The following is a 14815-nucleotide window of genomic DNA, read 5'->3' as shown; positions in this document are numbered from 1 at the left end:
TTATGGCAGTGTAAATGTTTTCAACACTTGGGGCTAGTAGTCATCTGCCCTCGAGTCTTAATTCCAGATTTACACCTGCTTTGGTCACAAAATTAGACATGATGTACTCTACCCATTTAACTCAGGGTTAGAGTTTATTGTGGTACCTTGAGTATCTCCCTTAGCCTTGGACAGCGTCTGCCACATAGATCTGACTTTTCTACTGCAAAATACCGAAAACATCTGTTGCCACCGCCTTGAACCTTCTTCTCAACCAACACTAAAAGTATGTTTGTTCTTCTTATTTTAGCCTCCATGATCGGGTTAGGGTAAGCCTCCCCTCTGACTTTTCTCGTCTGTCGGCGCATCAGCCATTTAGCATCGCGTATTTCGTTGTCGAAGGCCTTCGTGAATGGCCAACTGGCTTGGTGGGACCATCCTTGTGTCAATAGCCAGTTGCTCCAGCCATGTAGCAATGTGGCTTACACTCTGCCCTTCCCATGTTTCCACCTCATGTCTAATAGGTTGGTTATAGGCGTCCAGCATATCCTGTTTTTCCCGTGGTTAACCTCTAGGTCACACACACCCTCCGTATTTTCTTTGTAAATGGATAGTAAGTATAAGCATATGGTGATCGCTATACTCTATACATCTGGATTCCAGCGAATGCACTCTTTCGGAGCAGGCATTGGTACCAAAATGTGGTTTAGTGTTGAAAGTTTCTTTTCCATGGACAACGTACACTGGCCCGGGCAATCACCCGGGGTACGTCCATAGCACATCAACATATCCCACTCCTTCAGCGTATCAATCCATGCCTTCCCTTTTTTATTCCCTCTAGGGTTTTTCATTACACTCACTGGTTTGACAAATCTGTATTTGGGGCTAGTTTCCATGTCTCTACACCCTGCATTTAGATCCCCACCTTACAATACAAATGATCAATGGTCTCATGAATCTCGTCCAGGTTTTCAATGTCAGGCGGTACAACGATATTAATTAACAATACCGCTGTTTGGTCACCCACCCCATTCACCACTGCCTCAATGGCCAATATGTTGTTCGTACTCGTGATCAAATTCCGCTCGTCAAAAGGGACCCCTTGCTCGATTCCTAAAATTAGACCACCAGATGGTAGGCCTCTAGGGCCCCTTATTGCAGATGGCTGAAATAATGTAAAGCCCTCCATGTGGATCTTGGCTGTGAGCCAGGTTTCTTTTAGGTAGAGCACATCAAATTCATTGCGATGGGGAAAAGAACCCTTTGGGTCCATGAGATGCATGTCCCCTGGTGTTCCAACTAACTATCCTTAGACTTCACTTAGTTTAGCCAACTGCTGCATAAGGAACTTCCCAAACCATTCCCATCCCAGGTTCAACAAAACTAAAATCTGCTGATGACAAAACTTACAATGAAGGTATGCTTTTACAAACTTTGAGCAAATCTGTCCCGTTAGTACTATTGCCCGTAAATGTCAGTGGACCTCTACCCAAAGTAAAGATATTCGGTTAATTCATTGGAGGGGTAGGAGCAGGTTGCGAGCACAGCGGGGGCCAGGATGGTCCCGGTGCATCCAAGCAGTCAACATCTGGACCCAGTAGATCGTGTTCTGCAAGCAAACGGGTCAGTTCCACCCTCGCCGATGTTGCGGTAGGTGCCGTCTTTCCCTCGTCTTGCCGTTTGGCTTGTGGGTCATCAGCCAACTGTTCAATGTGCTAGGTGGCTTCTGACCACTAGCCCGTCTTAGTGGAATTCTGCCTAGTTTTCTTATTTTGAGTTTGATCAGGCATGATTGACGTAGAGTTTAATGGTTCAGCAGGTAGCATTTGAGCCTTAGTGAGGGTTTTTCTGTTTACTGCTGGTCTCCGCATTCTGGCACGTTTAGCCAAGCGCCTTTACCTGCGAGATTTATACATGGAAAGGTCTTCTTTAACTTCAGCTTCATCCTGCATATTTGTTCCCGTAGGCATTATGATGACTTCTTGTTCAACATTTTCGTGTACCAATTATGGTATTAGAATTGGCTCGTGTATTCAGTGCCTTTTTTTTACACTTCACCCTATTTAAAGATCGATTATTCAATTGCCTAAGACGCACCCTGTTTTTTCACCTCCTCCAAAATGACTCCACACAGATTAAGCAGGATTTTTACTGCAAAATCCAACACACCATCTGCAGCATTGATGTTATTGCTAAGGTCTGGCATGTTGCTACAGCCAGTCCCATTCGTTATGGCTTCCACGTCATCGACCGTTTCCCTAATAGTTCTTGGAAAGAGGTTCGGCGACATAGACAGTCGATGCGTGTTTGCTTGTATGGCCTGAAAGCTTGTTGATGTACCCTCTGATGCAACTTCGGCCGCAGAGACCGGTCTTAGGAGGGTGGCTACTAGCTCTGTAGCATTCACGTGTACTGTTGCTTTGTTGACACCGTTCATACCAACATTAGTTTCCTGGCCTTCAGCAGTAACAATGGGCGTTACACACCTGGCAACAGTGCCAATCAGTTTGTAGCACAGTGCCAATGACGAGTTATTGTCTTTGTCCCCATAGTCGGTTTGTAAAAGCCAATGGCAACGTATTAAAACTGGTAGCCGCCTGTGTCTCTCCTGGTTTAGCATGAGTATCTGCCGACTGGAAATAGGTGTTGATTTTTCTGGTAGCTACCGTGCTGCTGTGTACCGCTCTGTTCCCTGCAGCCCTAGAGCGTGTCAGCACACGAGCCTCGCCGGCACCGTAAGGTTCTTTTACGCCAGGACTTTGTGCTAACTTTATATAAGGCTTACCGTTACTGGGTTTCTGCATCCTGGGTTTAGTGGATGCTTTATCCGGCATAGTTTTAGAACGTTCGTTTTAGATTAGGGTTCAAGTAAGCCATAGCCCAGACGGTCAACCCACAGCCACAGCACCACTCAACTGGTTCCTTCGTCTAGTTTTGTGTAGCTACTCAAAGCCTCCAGGCCAAAGCCCACAGCCTGCGGCAACACATTAACACACTCCCTGCACGCGCCGTGAGGTGCTGGGAGTTTTGATGGCTTCAATGTCTCCAACAGACTGGATGAAAATGGTAGAAAGACTGCATTTAGTCCACACAGTAACACACTCGCTGTACATTGTGTATAGCAGTTGCAGGCCCTAGGAAGGCCATATATCCTGCAGGAGTAATGTGGGGTGAGCGGAGGTTTTAAGGGCCAACCAGATTGGATGGCCACCTAATTTTGTTTGGTGCCCTCTAGTGTGATGTGTGGGCTGCCTTAGGCCAGGCCCGCTCCTGTGTGTGTGGGTATATTTAGGGGAGAAGAAAGCAAAGGTTTGCTGGAACATTGTTCCACTTTACGCACACGTAACACGAAGTCACTATTGGTATAACATTTCTTGGAACTGGGTAAACAAATCAAACAAATGAGATTCCAGATACTAGAGGTGCTAGAGGCCTTGAGGCTCGAACTTACCACGCCTACTTAGCCAAAAGAGATGTTCTTGGAAAGAAACGGAACTCTGTTATACCCGAGGGCATGAATGAAGTATGTCATTTTTGAAAATTTCAACTATTACTTAATGTATACCACTCTCCACTTCATATATACCACTTGTGGACAATATTGGAGCAATTTACCATATTTGAGAATCTATCAGATTTTAATATAATGTTTAAATGTCCATTAAATCTTGCATATACACATGGGTCACGAAACGCAAGCAAATTCTATTTGGTGGTGTTAAGAGGAGTATATTATGCCTATACTAAATATTAGCACTTTAACAAGTCAACTACACCGTTACTAACCTTGCACATGATTCTTGCGAACATTTATACACTATTTCCATGACATGCGCCAATGGACATATTTTGGAAGAGATGCAGAGATGTCATTTTTTTCAAGTTGGTTTACTTTTTTTGCACACGTGGCAACCCAGTGACATCGCTGTGATGACATTGAAGCGGTGACGTGAACATGCTGGCGTTTTCAGTCGCCTGCACAAATAATAGTTCTCCAAAGAGAATCAACTGTATCAACTACAGAAGCTCTGGTGCTCAACAAAAGAGTGGTAGGGGTTTTACAGATTGGAATATTTTAAACAGACAAGAGGTAAGGTATTAGTTTATAATCATGTATGGACGTTTAAAAAGTGCGACAGGTACCATAATGTGGAAGATCATTCAGCTCCCGTTTTGCTCTATTTTGCTTACATTATTTTAAGGAGCAGCCGTCTGCAATCTGTGTCACAACATGAAACTATGCATACATTCGAGGAATGTGAATATTGTATTAATACATTTAACTGTTTCTTTAAATGGGAACAGTCATTTTTACTAAGTATTAGATCAACCAGGCTAGCACCCCTTCCTTCTTTGTTCTGCAGATGTGGGATATGGTGTAATGCAGGCAGGTGTGTAGGTGTGTAATATCATAGATGCTGAGGTTTACATTTGAGAGATTTGTGTTAGAGTTTCAGGTCAGTTTACATTTTGTTTGATGATTAATGCGGATTCCTGAAAAGGACTAGTTGCGCAATGCATTGGATCTATGTGCAAAATAAACTCTGATTTGAAAACAAGGACTATTTCAAACTGCATCAGAATGTATGATTACAAGACTTGAAGTTATTGATCTGTAGACAACCAATTGCACGCAGTCAGCTAATGGCAGTCACCATTAAGGTTCAAACCGATCACAGACTAATGGGATCAGGTGGGTTTTTTTCTGACTTTCAAACAGATCTCCACTGCAAGGCTATTTCTGGTGTGGACTAAATATATGTCAATTAGCTTATATTACTGCACTAAACTAAAGGTGGTACCGTCCCATCACTACTTTTCTGCAGACTACAATTAGAGGAGACCCAGCTGCTAAAGTCAACTGTGGGGTGGAACTAGGACTCGCTTGCCTTTTCCCCATACACAGCGATTACCCATTGGCTTTTTCCTATTGGTGTCAATGGGGAACATTCTAAACACGAAAAACTCTGCGTAGTGACTTTGGGGGTACTTACTTGCACCTGGACATTTTCCTGCACTCAGTATAGGTGCAGTGCATTTAAGACCAAAGACTAACATTTTGGAATGCAACAGGGATTTTTAATAATGTATTTTTACAATTATGAATTCCACTTCTGCGAATGTGAATGTTTGATGCCAATAACTGGTTCTGGTGAAACTACTACTTTTTCCTGAAGTGTAATGCTGTGGTGATCTCAGAGAATGGGTCCTGTTTGGCTGTAATAAATGTGTGTTACAATGTTTGGTTCCCTTCTCTCCACACGGCTCGTCACATCGGTTATATGCCTACCTCCAAGTAGTGGCCCTACAATATAGTAAAGGAGTTGTTGGGTCCGTGAAGAGAATTTGTTACCTTTATATATTTTTATATATTGGTTCAGCCCGATACCCCTTCTTAGAGTGAAGCCTGAGTGCTCTGCCACTACCATTAAGAGAGATGTTTGCCTCTCGCTTGGGCTGAGTGCACTGCCCAACCTTAATTAGTGGTTGCATAACGCTTGCATTGGGGTTGTACAGAAAACGCCTTCACAGAGTCTTCTAGGGAAGATGATCCCATAAGCTCCATGAATACTTCTCAGTACAAATGACTCCTTTTTTACATTTGTGTAGGACATGATAATGGGCCTTTATGCTGGGTAAAGTGAGAATGATCATGATGAGAACGATTGTTATTTATAGAACGCTTTTCGCCAAAGCGCTGTACATGCAACATATTTACATTAAATTATCACCCAACCGAAATCGGTACTCATTCATCCACTGCAGAATGATGAAAGGCTGAGTTGCTCTTGCCTGGATTTGGACCTGCGGCCTCCAGAACACACGTAGATCAGAGCAGCAAAAGCTCAACCCTCTGAGCTATCTTACCGACAAGGTGGGGGAAATCATGGAAAATTGCCTCAAACTTCTTGTATACACAGGTTTTAAATAGTCCCCTGCACCCAAAGCAACCCCACTCCCAGTTGTTTTGCCACTCTTTGGGTGATAGCATCCGGCTAAAATCTGAGGAAGTGCACAGAAAATGTAGGTCGGAACCTTTGACCTTTTAGTTCCCTTTCTCTGGAACAGAGTGCCATGCTGAAACCTGAAGTGGTCTATACAGAAGGGGAAAAAAAGATGAATGGAAAAAGAAAAAAAAAGAAAAATAAATGATCACAAAACGTGCATTTCTAAAACATCCGGTCTCAATGGAAAATAGGAGTTTGTAGCACATACTTTCAAATATGTAATAACCAGGTAAAGTGCAGTATCTTCCATGTCCCCCTTCATCAAACTCCTATAGCTTAAAATCTCTAAAGGTGCGTTTGAATAACCCACACTTCTGAGCTGGTCATAAGGTGCATATTTAGAGCCCACTCCAGCATTAGGTTCATCAACTGCCAAATGCCACACCTCCCAGCACTTTAATAGGCACCCCCGGCCTCCCCTCGCAGACCCCCTGTTCCAGCGACTCACCTAGGCAGGCATAGCCGGCAGCGGACGATGCCAGTCCAGCAGCTGTGGGGAAGTTGTTGACTGAAGCAATATGAACTTTGTGCGACATAGACCGTGGGGTGGCGTCATCGTCTTTGCCACCTCTCCTCTTCCTCGCCAAGCGACGCACTGAAGAAATGGAGAGTTAAAGCATTTTAAAAAATAACCAGAAACAAAGACAGTAAACATAAACGTGTCTTTTACAAATGATTTGGCAACTGTGACCTTCACGGGCAAATACGGTGGTTGGTAGAAAGTGCCATGCGTCTCTATTGCCACAAAAATAACACGTCATATAGTCCGCACAAACCAGGTTCGATGTTACTATAGATCACCCTCATAGCCATATTCGCATAATTGGTACTATAAACAAAACAAAATGTCTTTTACAACCGCGAGTTTTTCTCAGAGTAACGCATTGCAGGTCAATTTGTTGACCAGTCCATAATTTACAGAGTTTTACAAGTGAATGTCTTCTCCATATACTGGCTTGGAAGCCATATGTCTGCAATACGGTGATTTTTCAAAAAACACCTCAAAACCACGTGTTCTTATTATGCATTTAATAGCAAAGTCCTCACTACGGCAAAAGACAAGAATAAACTGCTGCCATGACTTCCGCACTCTTGGTGCCAGGCCCCATCTATTCACAATATATGGTAACACTGCCACCTAGTGGAAAACTGGTCACGATAAAGAGTAGGGAGGACAAACATTGTATTTCCTGTCCACCCATTGCTCCTGCAACTTGAACCCCTCGTGATCCCCCTGCATTCCACAAGTTCAACCTCAACAAATATGATCTGAAGTGAAGGGGACTCAAAGGCAGTGTCCCAAAGAGGAAGCACACGCTGAGACCATATGATGTTGAAGATTTCAGTGTTTGTATTTGCGAATGATTAAGGAAACACACCTAGCCTTCTGGGCAATAGGGCATTAACTCTACGTCCCTCTTTACACGTCAGAGTACTCTCCAATCAGGCCCCGCCTCCCCCACAGGAACTTTTGTCCCCCCCACCGCCCGTGGAGGCATAAACCTCCTGCATATGATGCATGCCCCTTTAAGGGCAGACGTGACGTGCGAGTAACATGGGCGAGGCAATAAAGGTGGGTCCCGGCCGGCACAAGCCAGTTGGAGGGACAGGACCCAAAGTGAATATCCTGTCTCCATGTGGGTTTTGTCCTTACGTCCCACCTGGACGAGGCCTACTCAGACCTACAACATTGGCGATGAGGCGGGCGAACCCTGCAGGCACACCAATGTTGTCCCTCGCCCTTGGTAGGAGATCTTGGTTAGCGGTCAAAACCGGCCACCCGGGGGCATTCTCAAGTGCGATCCTGGGGGAGATGGGGGTGGGGGGGACGGGGAGGGTGGCGCCATGACCGGGAGGATAGGAAGTGAACAGATATAAGACACGGCACATGTCTTCCATGAACGATGTGCCCGCACAGACACGCCTCAGCAGGAGACGCTGCACATAGGAGTCAAAGTGAGGGAAAACGTTGATCCCGACGCCGAGTAAAACGATGTAACAACTTTCGTAACTCACCAGGAGGGAATATCGCAGGGTTGCAGCTCCAGGTGGAATGCTTGTGCACCCTGACGGATCACCCCCACCCCAAGGGGTGGAAGATGGGGGAGCAAAGGGTTGCAGCTCCTCAGGGGAGAGTGTGTGCGCCCTGAGGTCCCTGCCTGTTGCAAGTGCTTCTGATCCAATCCTGGCACACTGAACCTGAACATTTCAACACTTCGGTTGAGCTGCGTCACACAGTGGACGAAGGAGCACCTGCAGGAGCCAGAGGGCCATGCCCGTCCACCCATCTCCCCCCACTGCAGGAGTTCGACATTGCTGGGGGCCCGTCTTCACTGGGACCCAGATGGACAGCCTGGGCAAATAGACTAGACATGTTCTTAAAGGCCATAGGTGAGTACGACAACGAGACTATGAAGTCCATCATGCTCTTCTCAACGAGACTATGAAGTCCATCATGCTCTTCTCGGTCGATCCCGGTGTCCACAACATTTTTGAGACTCTAAAGCCCACGGATAACTCATTCGGCACCGCCAAAGCAGCACTTCAGGAGTATTTTGCGCCCATGGCGAACTTGGACTTTGAGAGGTTCCTCAGGAGGAACACCACACAAAAGCAGGGGGAGTCTTAACGCTTTTCATAGCAGACTACGACAGACGTCAGTGGCGTGTGCCTGGCCCAACGTGGAACACGAGATGCATCAGCAGCTCATACAATGCTGCTCTTCCGTCAAGATGAGACGGCAAAACCTGCGCGAGCCCAGGATCACGCTTGCACGCATCCTAGAACTAGGCGCTCCTATGAATTTCCTGGTGTGAGGGTGAACAAGATGTTCTCGGCTATGAAGACCGTCAAACGGGAGGAAGTGTGCGCGATAGGGAGACAACAGTTTCAGAGAGGAGACAAACGCCAGTCGTGGAGCAGGAAGGAAAGAAGGCGGAGAAGCAAGGAAACCTTGTGCCCCAATTGTGGTTATGACCTGCCCCACACCAAAGAATGCCCCGTATGTGGCTACTGTAGCACCATTTTGCAAGCGTCTGCCGGGCACCGACGCCGTCAACACATTCGAGAGGGCAGACGGCACTGAGGTCGGCATGCAAAGTGGTGCAGGTGGAGCAGCCTCCACCCAAGGACGACGAGCCAGATGAACAAGAGGATGACGTGTTTTTCATCTCAACCATATCCGATCTGCAGAATTTGGAGCAGCGCCAGCCCAAGTGCATGGTATGCATATGTGACTCGCCGGTTCCCATTTTGATCAATACCTGAGCAACAGTGAGCGTCCTGGTGGAAGACCACTACAGGCAACTGAACAATGCATCGCCCGGAGTGAGACAAACGTACACATTTTCACATTCCAGGGGCGGGGGGGGGGGGGGGAACACTCCTTGCGGCTGGAAGGCGTTTTGGTGGCCCGCGCTTATGAGGAGACGTCCATTAGGGTGCGATTATTTGTCACCAAGGTGAGTGATGGGACTCTTTTGGGGTGCGCTGTTGCAAACGCTGTGTATTGTGAACTTTCCCATCGGGATGTAATTGGAGGACATTCGTACACTACTAGCCTGGTATGCAGGCGTCATCACAGGAATTGGGAAGCTGGTGGGTGACCCCAAGCGGTTACACATCGATAGCAGGGTTCAGCCAGTTGCGCTGAAACACTGCTGTGTGCCTTTCCACCTGAGGGACAAGGTGGAGAAAGAGCTGGATAACCTTGTCAAACTGGACATCAATGAGGAGGTGGAAGGGCCGACTCTGTGGGTCTCCCCCATTGTGATTGCGAGGAAACCCAAACAACCCCACTCCATACCAATCTGTGTTGACATGCGTCTTTCGAACAGGGCCATTAGACGGGAAAGACACAATGCCGACCCTGGATGGCATTCTGGCAGATGTGTAAGGTGCACACTACTTCTCCAAGCTGGACCTCAGGTCCGCATATCATCAGCTGGCGCTGGACCCGGAATCCCGCTACGTTACCATGTTTTCTACACAGAAGGGACTGTACAGGTACAAACACCTGAACTTCGGCATTTTATCGGCCGCAGAGGTCTTCCAGAACATGATCAGGGGAGCCTAATCTGATCAATATCAGTGATTACATTATGGTGTATGCAGCATTGAAGCAACAACACTTGGAGACTGGGCGAGACTGGGAAGTGTTTTGAAGTGGATTCAACGCCTGGGACTGACTCTGGACAAGTGTGCGTTTGTGCAGAGAAAGACCGAGTTATTCGGGTTTGTGTTCCAGGAAGGAGGCATCTCCCCTGACCCGGCCAAGGTGAAGAACATACACGAGGCAGGTGCCCCCACGAACATGTCGGAGGTATGCAGCTTCCTGGGGATGGTCACGTACTGTGGCAGGTTCATAAGGAACTTGGCAACCCTATCGGAACCCCTAAGGAGCGTCACAAAGGAGGAGTGTGCGTGCAGGTGGACGTCGCTGGAACAAAGCGTGTTCGAAGAAATAAAATGTGCTTTGACAGACAAAGACACAATGGTGTTTTTCAATCCTGAGAAGAAGTCGGGGATCAGTGTGGGCGCTTGCCTGTTTGGCCTGGGGGCAGTACTGATGCAGTCTGATGACAGTGGATCCAATCGCCCAGTGGCTTTCGCAAGTAGGGCTGTCGGCTACGGAACAGCGATATTCACAAAACGGGAGGCCCTAGCAGTGCTTTGGGGCTGTAAACACTTCCACTTGTATATATATGGCAAGCCTGTGACCGTCGTCACCAATCAAAAGCACCCAATACCCATCATGATGGGTTCCTCCTCCAAACCACTGGCGAGGATTGAGAAGTGGCTGCTCGCCCTAAAGGAATACAACATCGAATTGACGTTCCGCCCTGGGAGCGCCAATGCAGCAGACTATTTGTCCCAGGACCCCAGTCAGAATGAAGGGGATCCTGAGGATGCAGAAACGGAAGAGTATCTGCACAGTTTGGCGGCATCAGCAGCCCCCCTCTCCAAGTACATCGACGACATCAGAACGGCATCGGCTGAGGATGAGTTTTTTAAGATGCTCCATCTGTGGGGACCAAAGGAGAATGGCAGAGGGTCCTCGAGAAACTGGACAAGCACACGCTGGAGGCAAAGAAAGACTTGGAGCAGATGAGGAGAGTGCGAGGTGAGCTTACGTTTATGGAGGACGGGCTCGTCCCAAGGGGCTCGAAGATGGAGATCCCAGTCAGTCTGGTACCAATGGCGTTGGAGCTTGACAACAAAGGGCACCAGGGGGTTGCGAAGACCAAGGCACGTCTTCACATGAAAGTGCGGTTTCTGGGCCTGGTGGAACAAGTAGAGGACTTCGTCCGCAGCAGTGTGTGGTGCCAAGCAGCTTTGCCACACCAACAGGAATCGTGCAACTGAAGTTGTGTGCCATGGTGGACCGTAACACATTGACTTTGGGTCAACCTGCCGAGACAGTCACTTCTTGGTACTGGTTGACAAGCGGTAAAGATACCCGGAGGTCGAGTTCCTTGATTCCATGTCATTGGAGGACGGGGTGCCAGCGCTGGAGAAGATATTCGCCACTCATGGCCTCCTGAAGGAAGTGTGCTCAGACAACGGGCCCCCGTTCCAAAGTAGGGGATTCACAGACTATGTGACCGCAGCATTGCACATCAAAAGATCACACCTTTGTGGCCAAGAGCGAATAGAGAGGCAGAAAGACTGATGCGGACATGGAGTAAGATGTTCAGGATAGCACATGGACAAGGGGAATGTGAGAAGCAAGCACTATATCAGTTCTTGGCGGAGTACCAAGCACCCCTCATTGTTCTACTGGAGTGTCTCCCGCAGAGGCGCTGTTTCAGAGGTGCCCGAGAGGTCTATTGCCGGATAATTCACCACGAACCCCGGGGTTCATAGATGACGATGCAGTGCTAGAAGAAAGAAGGAGGGCCAACGAGAGAGAGAATGTCCGAAGGCGTTTGTGACACCAGCATCTGGAGATAGGGGACCGTTTGCTGGTAAGGACAAGACACATGAGAAGGCAACTGTCCTTTCCCCATGAACCCCTACACCGCTCAGAGTGAAGGATATGAAGGGGTCGATGGTGACTGCATCGGATGGACATACAACTGTAACCAGGAATTCCTGTTTCTTCCGAAAGATGGGGTTGTCCCCGGAGTCGAGCCCCAAACGGAACTGGAGTGCCCAGTCCCCGCCACAGTGGCCGGATCTGGACAGTGAGGAGTCCAGCCGAGAAGGGCCATCTTCCAGCAGTGATGAGGACAGCCAGACTGACCAAGGAGGAGGTCTGGACTCTAGAGGGGGGAGAGACGCTATCCTGTCCGGGAGCGCTGCACGTGGCCCAGCTACATGCGTGACTTTGAAGTAGATCTCCCTTGATTGCTAAAGGCACCAGGTTGGTGCAGTTGCCACAATGGTATCGTTCAACAAATGTTATGTTCAGCATCTGTTTGTTTGAAATATGAAAAAGGGGGAGTACGAAGAATGCGCCTTTAAGGAAGGCTTGACGTGCAAGTCACATGGGCAAAGTAATAAAGGTGGGTCCCTGCCCGAGCCAGTTGGAGGTACAGGACCCAAAACAAGTATCCTGCCTCCGTGTGGGTTTTGTCCTAGCATTTGGCCGAGGCCGCTCAGACCCACAACACTACATTCACATAATACACCAGTTCTTTTCATCCTGTCTGGACAGGGACTAGATTCTCTTGGGGCGGGGTTCAGGGAGGCATTGTTGCTGCTTCCTCCATGTTGGCATCTCCTGCGGGGTGGCAGCGGTTTCACAGTAGGTTATGGTCTCCCTGTGGGGTTTGGGGCCAGGTTGAGCAGGTCCTGGCTGGCAGGGGACCTCCTGAGGGGCTTGGGGTCCTCTTGCACTTTGGGTTTTTGTGAAGAGCGGCTTCGGGTTGCTTTTCTTACGGCTTTGCCAGTCACCGTGCATTGTAGTCCCCATCCCCCTCCACTCCCCTCTTCCGGCAGGTGCCTGGTTGCGGGTGGGTTTGCTCTTCCTTTTCATGCTGGCCTGGGAGGCTCAGAGGGCCCGACTGGGGCGGGGCTGCTATACCTATGTGAGCAGATCACTGCATCTCAGTGTTTCTGCTTCCTGCTGTTGCTGGGTAACAACTTCTGCAGCGTCGGGCTGCATTCCGTTTTGGTTGGGCATTTAGCCGTTTGTGTGGTCCAGAATGGGCAAGCGTTCCTTTACTTTACTTATTTGTAAGGCACTGCCAAAGTGGGCCGGAGGTATACTGGCGCCGAAGAATTATAATAGATATGCAGTGGGTAAAAGCATGACCATAGAGGGAGGGAGACCTAGGGCAGTGATTATCTAAAAAGGTATGTTTTTAGTTTCTTGAAGCAGTACAGTGAAGTGCAACTTCTGAGTTTGGAAGGCATGGCATTCCAGTAAGCAGGCTTAGCCACTTTTTTTTACCCATAACCAGGTTAGCTCTGGGTACCTCTAGAGGTTTTTGACTATTTGAATGCAGCATTCTAGTTTCCAATGTTTCCTTGAGTGTGAGAGATATGTACTCTGGGAATTCCAAGAAAAGGTGACATGTGGACTCTCCTGCTGGTTCTAGGAGACCTGAACATAGTCATTCCAAGAAGAAGCACCAGAATTCCTTGGCTTTGACGTTTTCCTCATCACAAAAGGAGAATAAAGTCCTTATGAAACAGGCCATTGAAGAGCATGAGCATGAGGATTCCTCTTTGATTTCTTCTTACTCTTCCTCCTCCTCGCCCTCCACTGTCTCTATCCATTCTTCGATGATTTCCGAGTCTGATTATGAGGCCGAAGACAAATCTCTCTCCAGGGACGAGGTTGAGACTGATTTCCCAGGTTTGGAACTCCATGGGGTTTTCTGTCCCCGGTGGGAAGTGGGGTGGGGGTGGTGTGCTCCTCTGATCCCAAGATAAGGCAATATAAACCCACTCTGAAACTGTCTCCCGCTGATATCTGATATAAAGACGAAGGTGCTCCATGAATTGAAGGACCTGGAACACGTCTCCATGCCGCGCTTCATGGCACGTCTCTATCCTTTGAAAGGTTCTGGGGATTTTCTCGTGGATACAGTGGCTGTCAATGGACCGTGAAATTAATGCCATTCGGAAGAAGGCTCATGTGGGTTCTCATCTTGCACTAAGGGCCAACGTCTATGGTTCATATAATGCTGAGACAGTTCTGGTGGGCTTCTGGCTACTCCGTAAGGCTATGGAGGAGGGGTTGGACTGCGCTCCTTTACTAAATATGAAGCGCCACGATCAACTCCTTTCTGATCTTTCTTATGATGGCGTCAGGGGCACCCGCCTGGCCATGGGTGCATGCATCTCTGCTCGTCATCAACTTCATCGGAGGAACTGGAAATCAGACAACTCCCAGAAGGCCGCTGCTCTTAGGCTTCCATTTATGGGCAGTAAGCTTTTTGGGGACTCTCTGGAAGATGGGTTCATCAGGTGTCCCGGGCTGACAAGCACACTGACAGGTTGCGGCATAAGCCTGCTCCTCAAGCTCGTCGATCATCGAGAGCTGTGCATCCGAGCAGAGGGTCTGGGGGAGGCATGCCCAGTTTCATCGCTCCAGGGGATTCCGACCCATGCCTAGGGGTCCAAAGCCGGCGAGGGGCTGTCTCCAGCATTATTTTCCCTGTTGGGAGCAGCGGTCCTCCGATGCTTGGATCATGCAGGAAGGTTACTGGGTAGGACTTTGTCTCCTCCTCTTCAGCAGTCCTGGATCATGACCATCATGCCCAAGGACTCTGATGTATGCCACTTTGCTCCCCTAACTGTTCTGCTGCTTTCTAGTGCTTGAAGAAAGTTGCACCTTGTCATGTTTTTAAAAACCTGTGCATTCTAGTATAGTATAA

At 48.3% G+C, this 14815-nt stretch overlaps 1 protein-coding gene across 1 annotated transcript in view; it reads right to left on the bottom strand.

The window, feature by feature from the left end:
* MVD (mevalonate diphosphate decarboxylase) overlaps positions 1-14815 on the bottom strand; it is a 219831-nt gene that overhangs the window by 101245 nt on the left and 103771 nt on the right. Inside the window, exon 4 of the mRNA XM_069635977.1 lies at positions 6436-6582. Coding sequence (XP_069492078.1) covers positions 6436-6582 — 147 coding nt within the window. The remainder of the gene's footprint in view (positions 1-6435; positions 6583-14815) is intronic.

This window comes from Ambystoma mexicanum, chromosome 1q, assembly GCF_040938575.1.
Source record: "Ambystoma mexicanum isolate Mex_15411 chromosome 1q, UKY_AmexF1_1, whole genome shotgun sequence".
In the NCBI taxonomy this organism is placed as follows: Eukaryota; Metazoa; Chordata; class Amphibia; order Caudata; family Ambystomatidae; genus Ambystoma; species Ambystoma mexicanum.
This window is presented reverse-complemented; position numbering and strand designations above follow the sequence as displayed.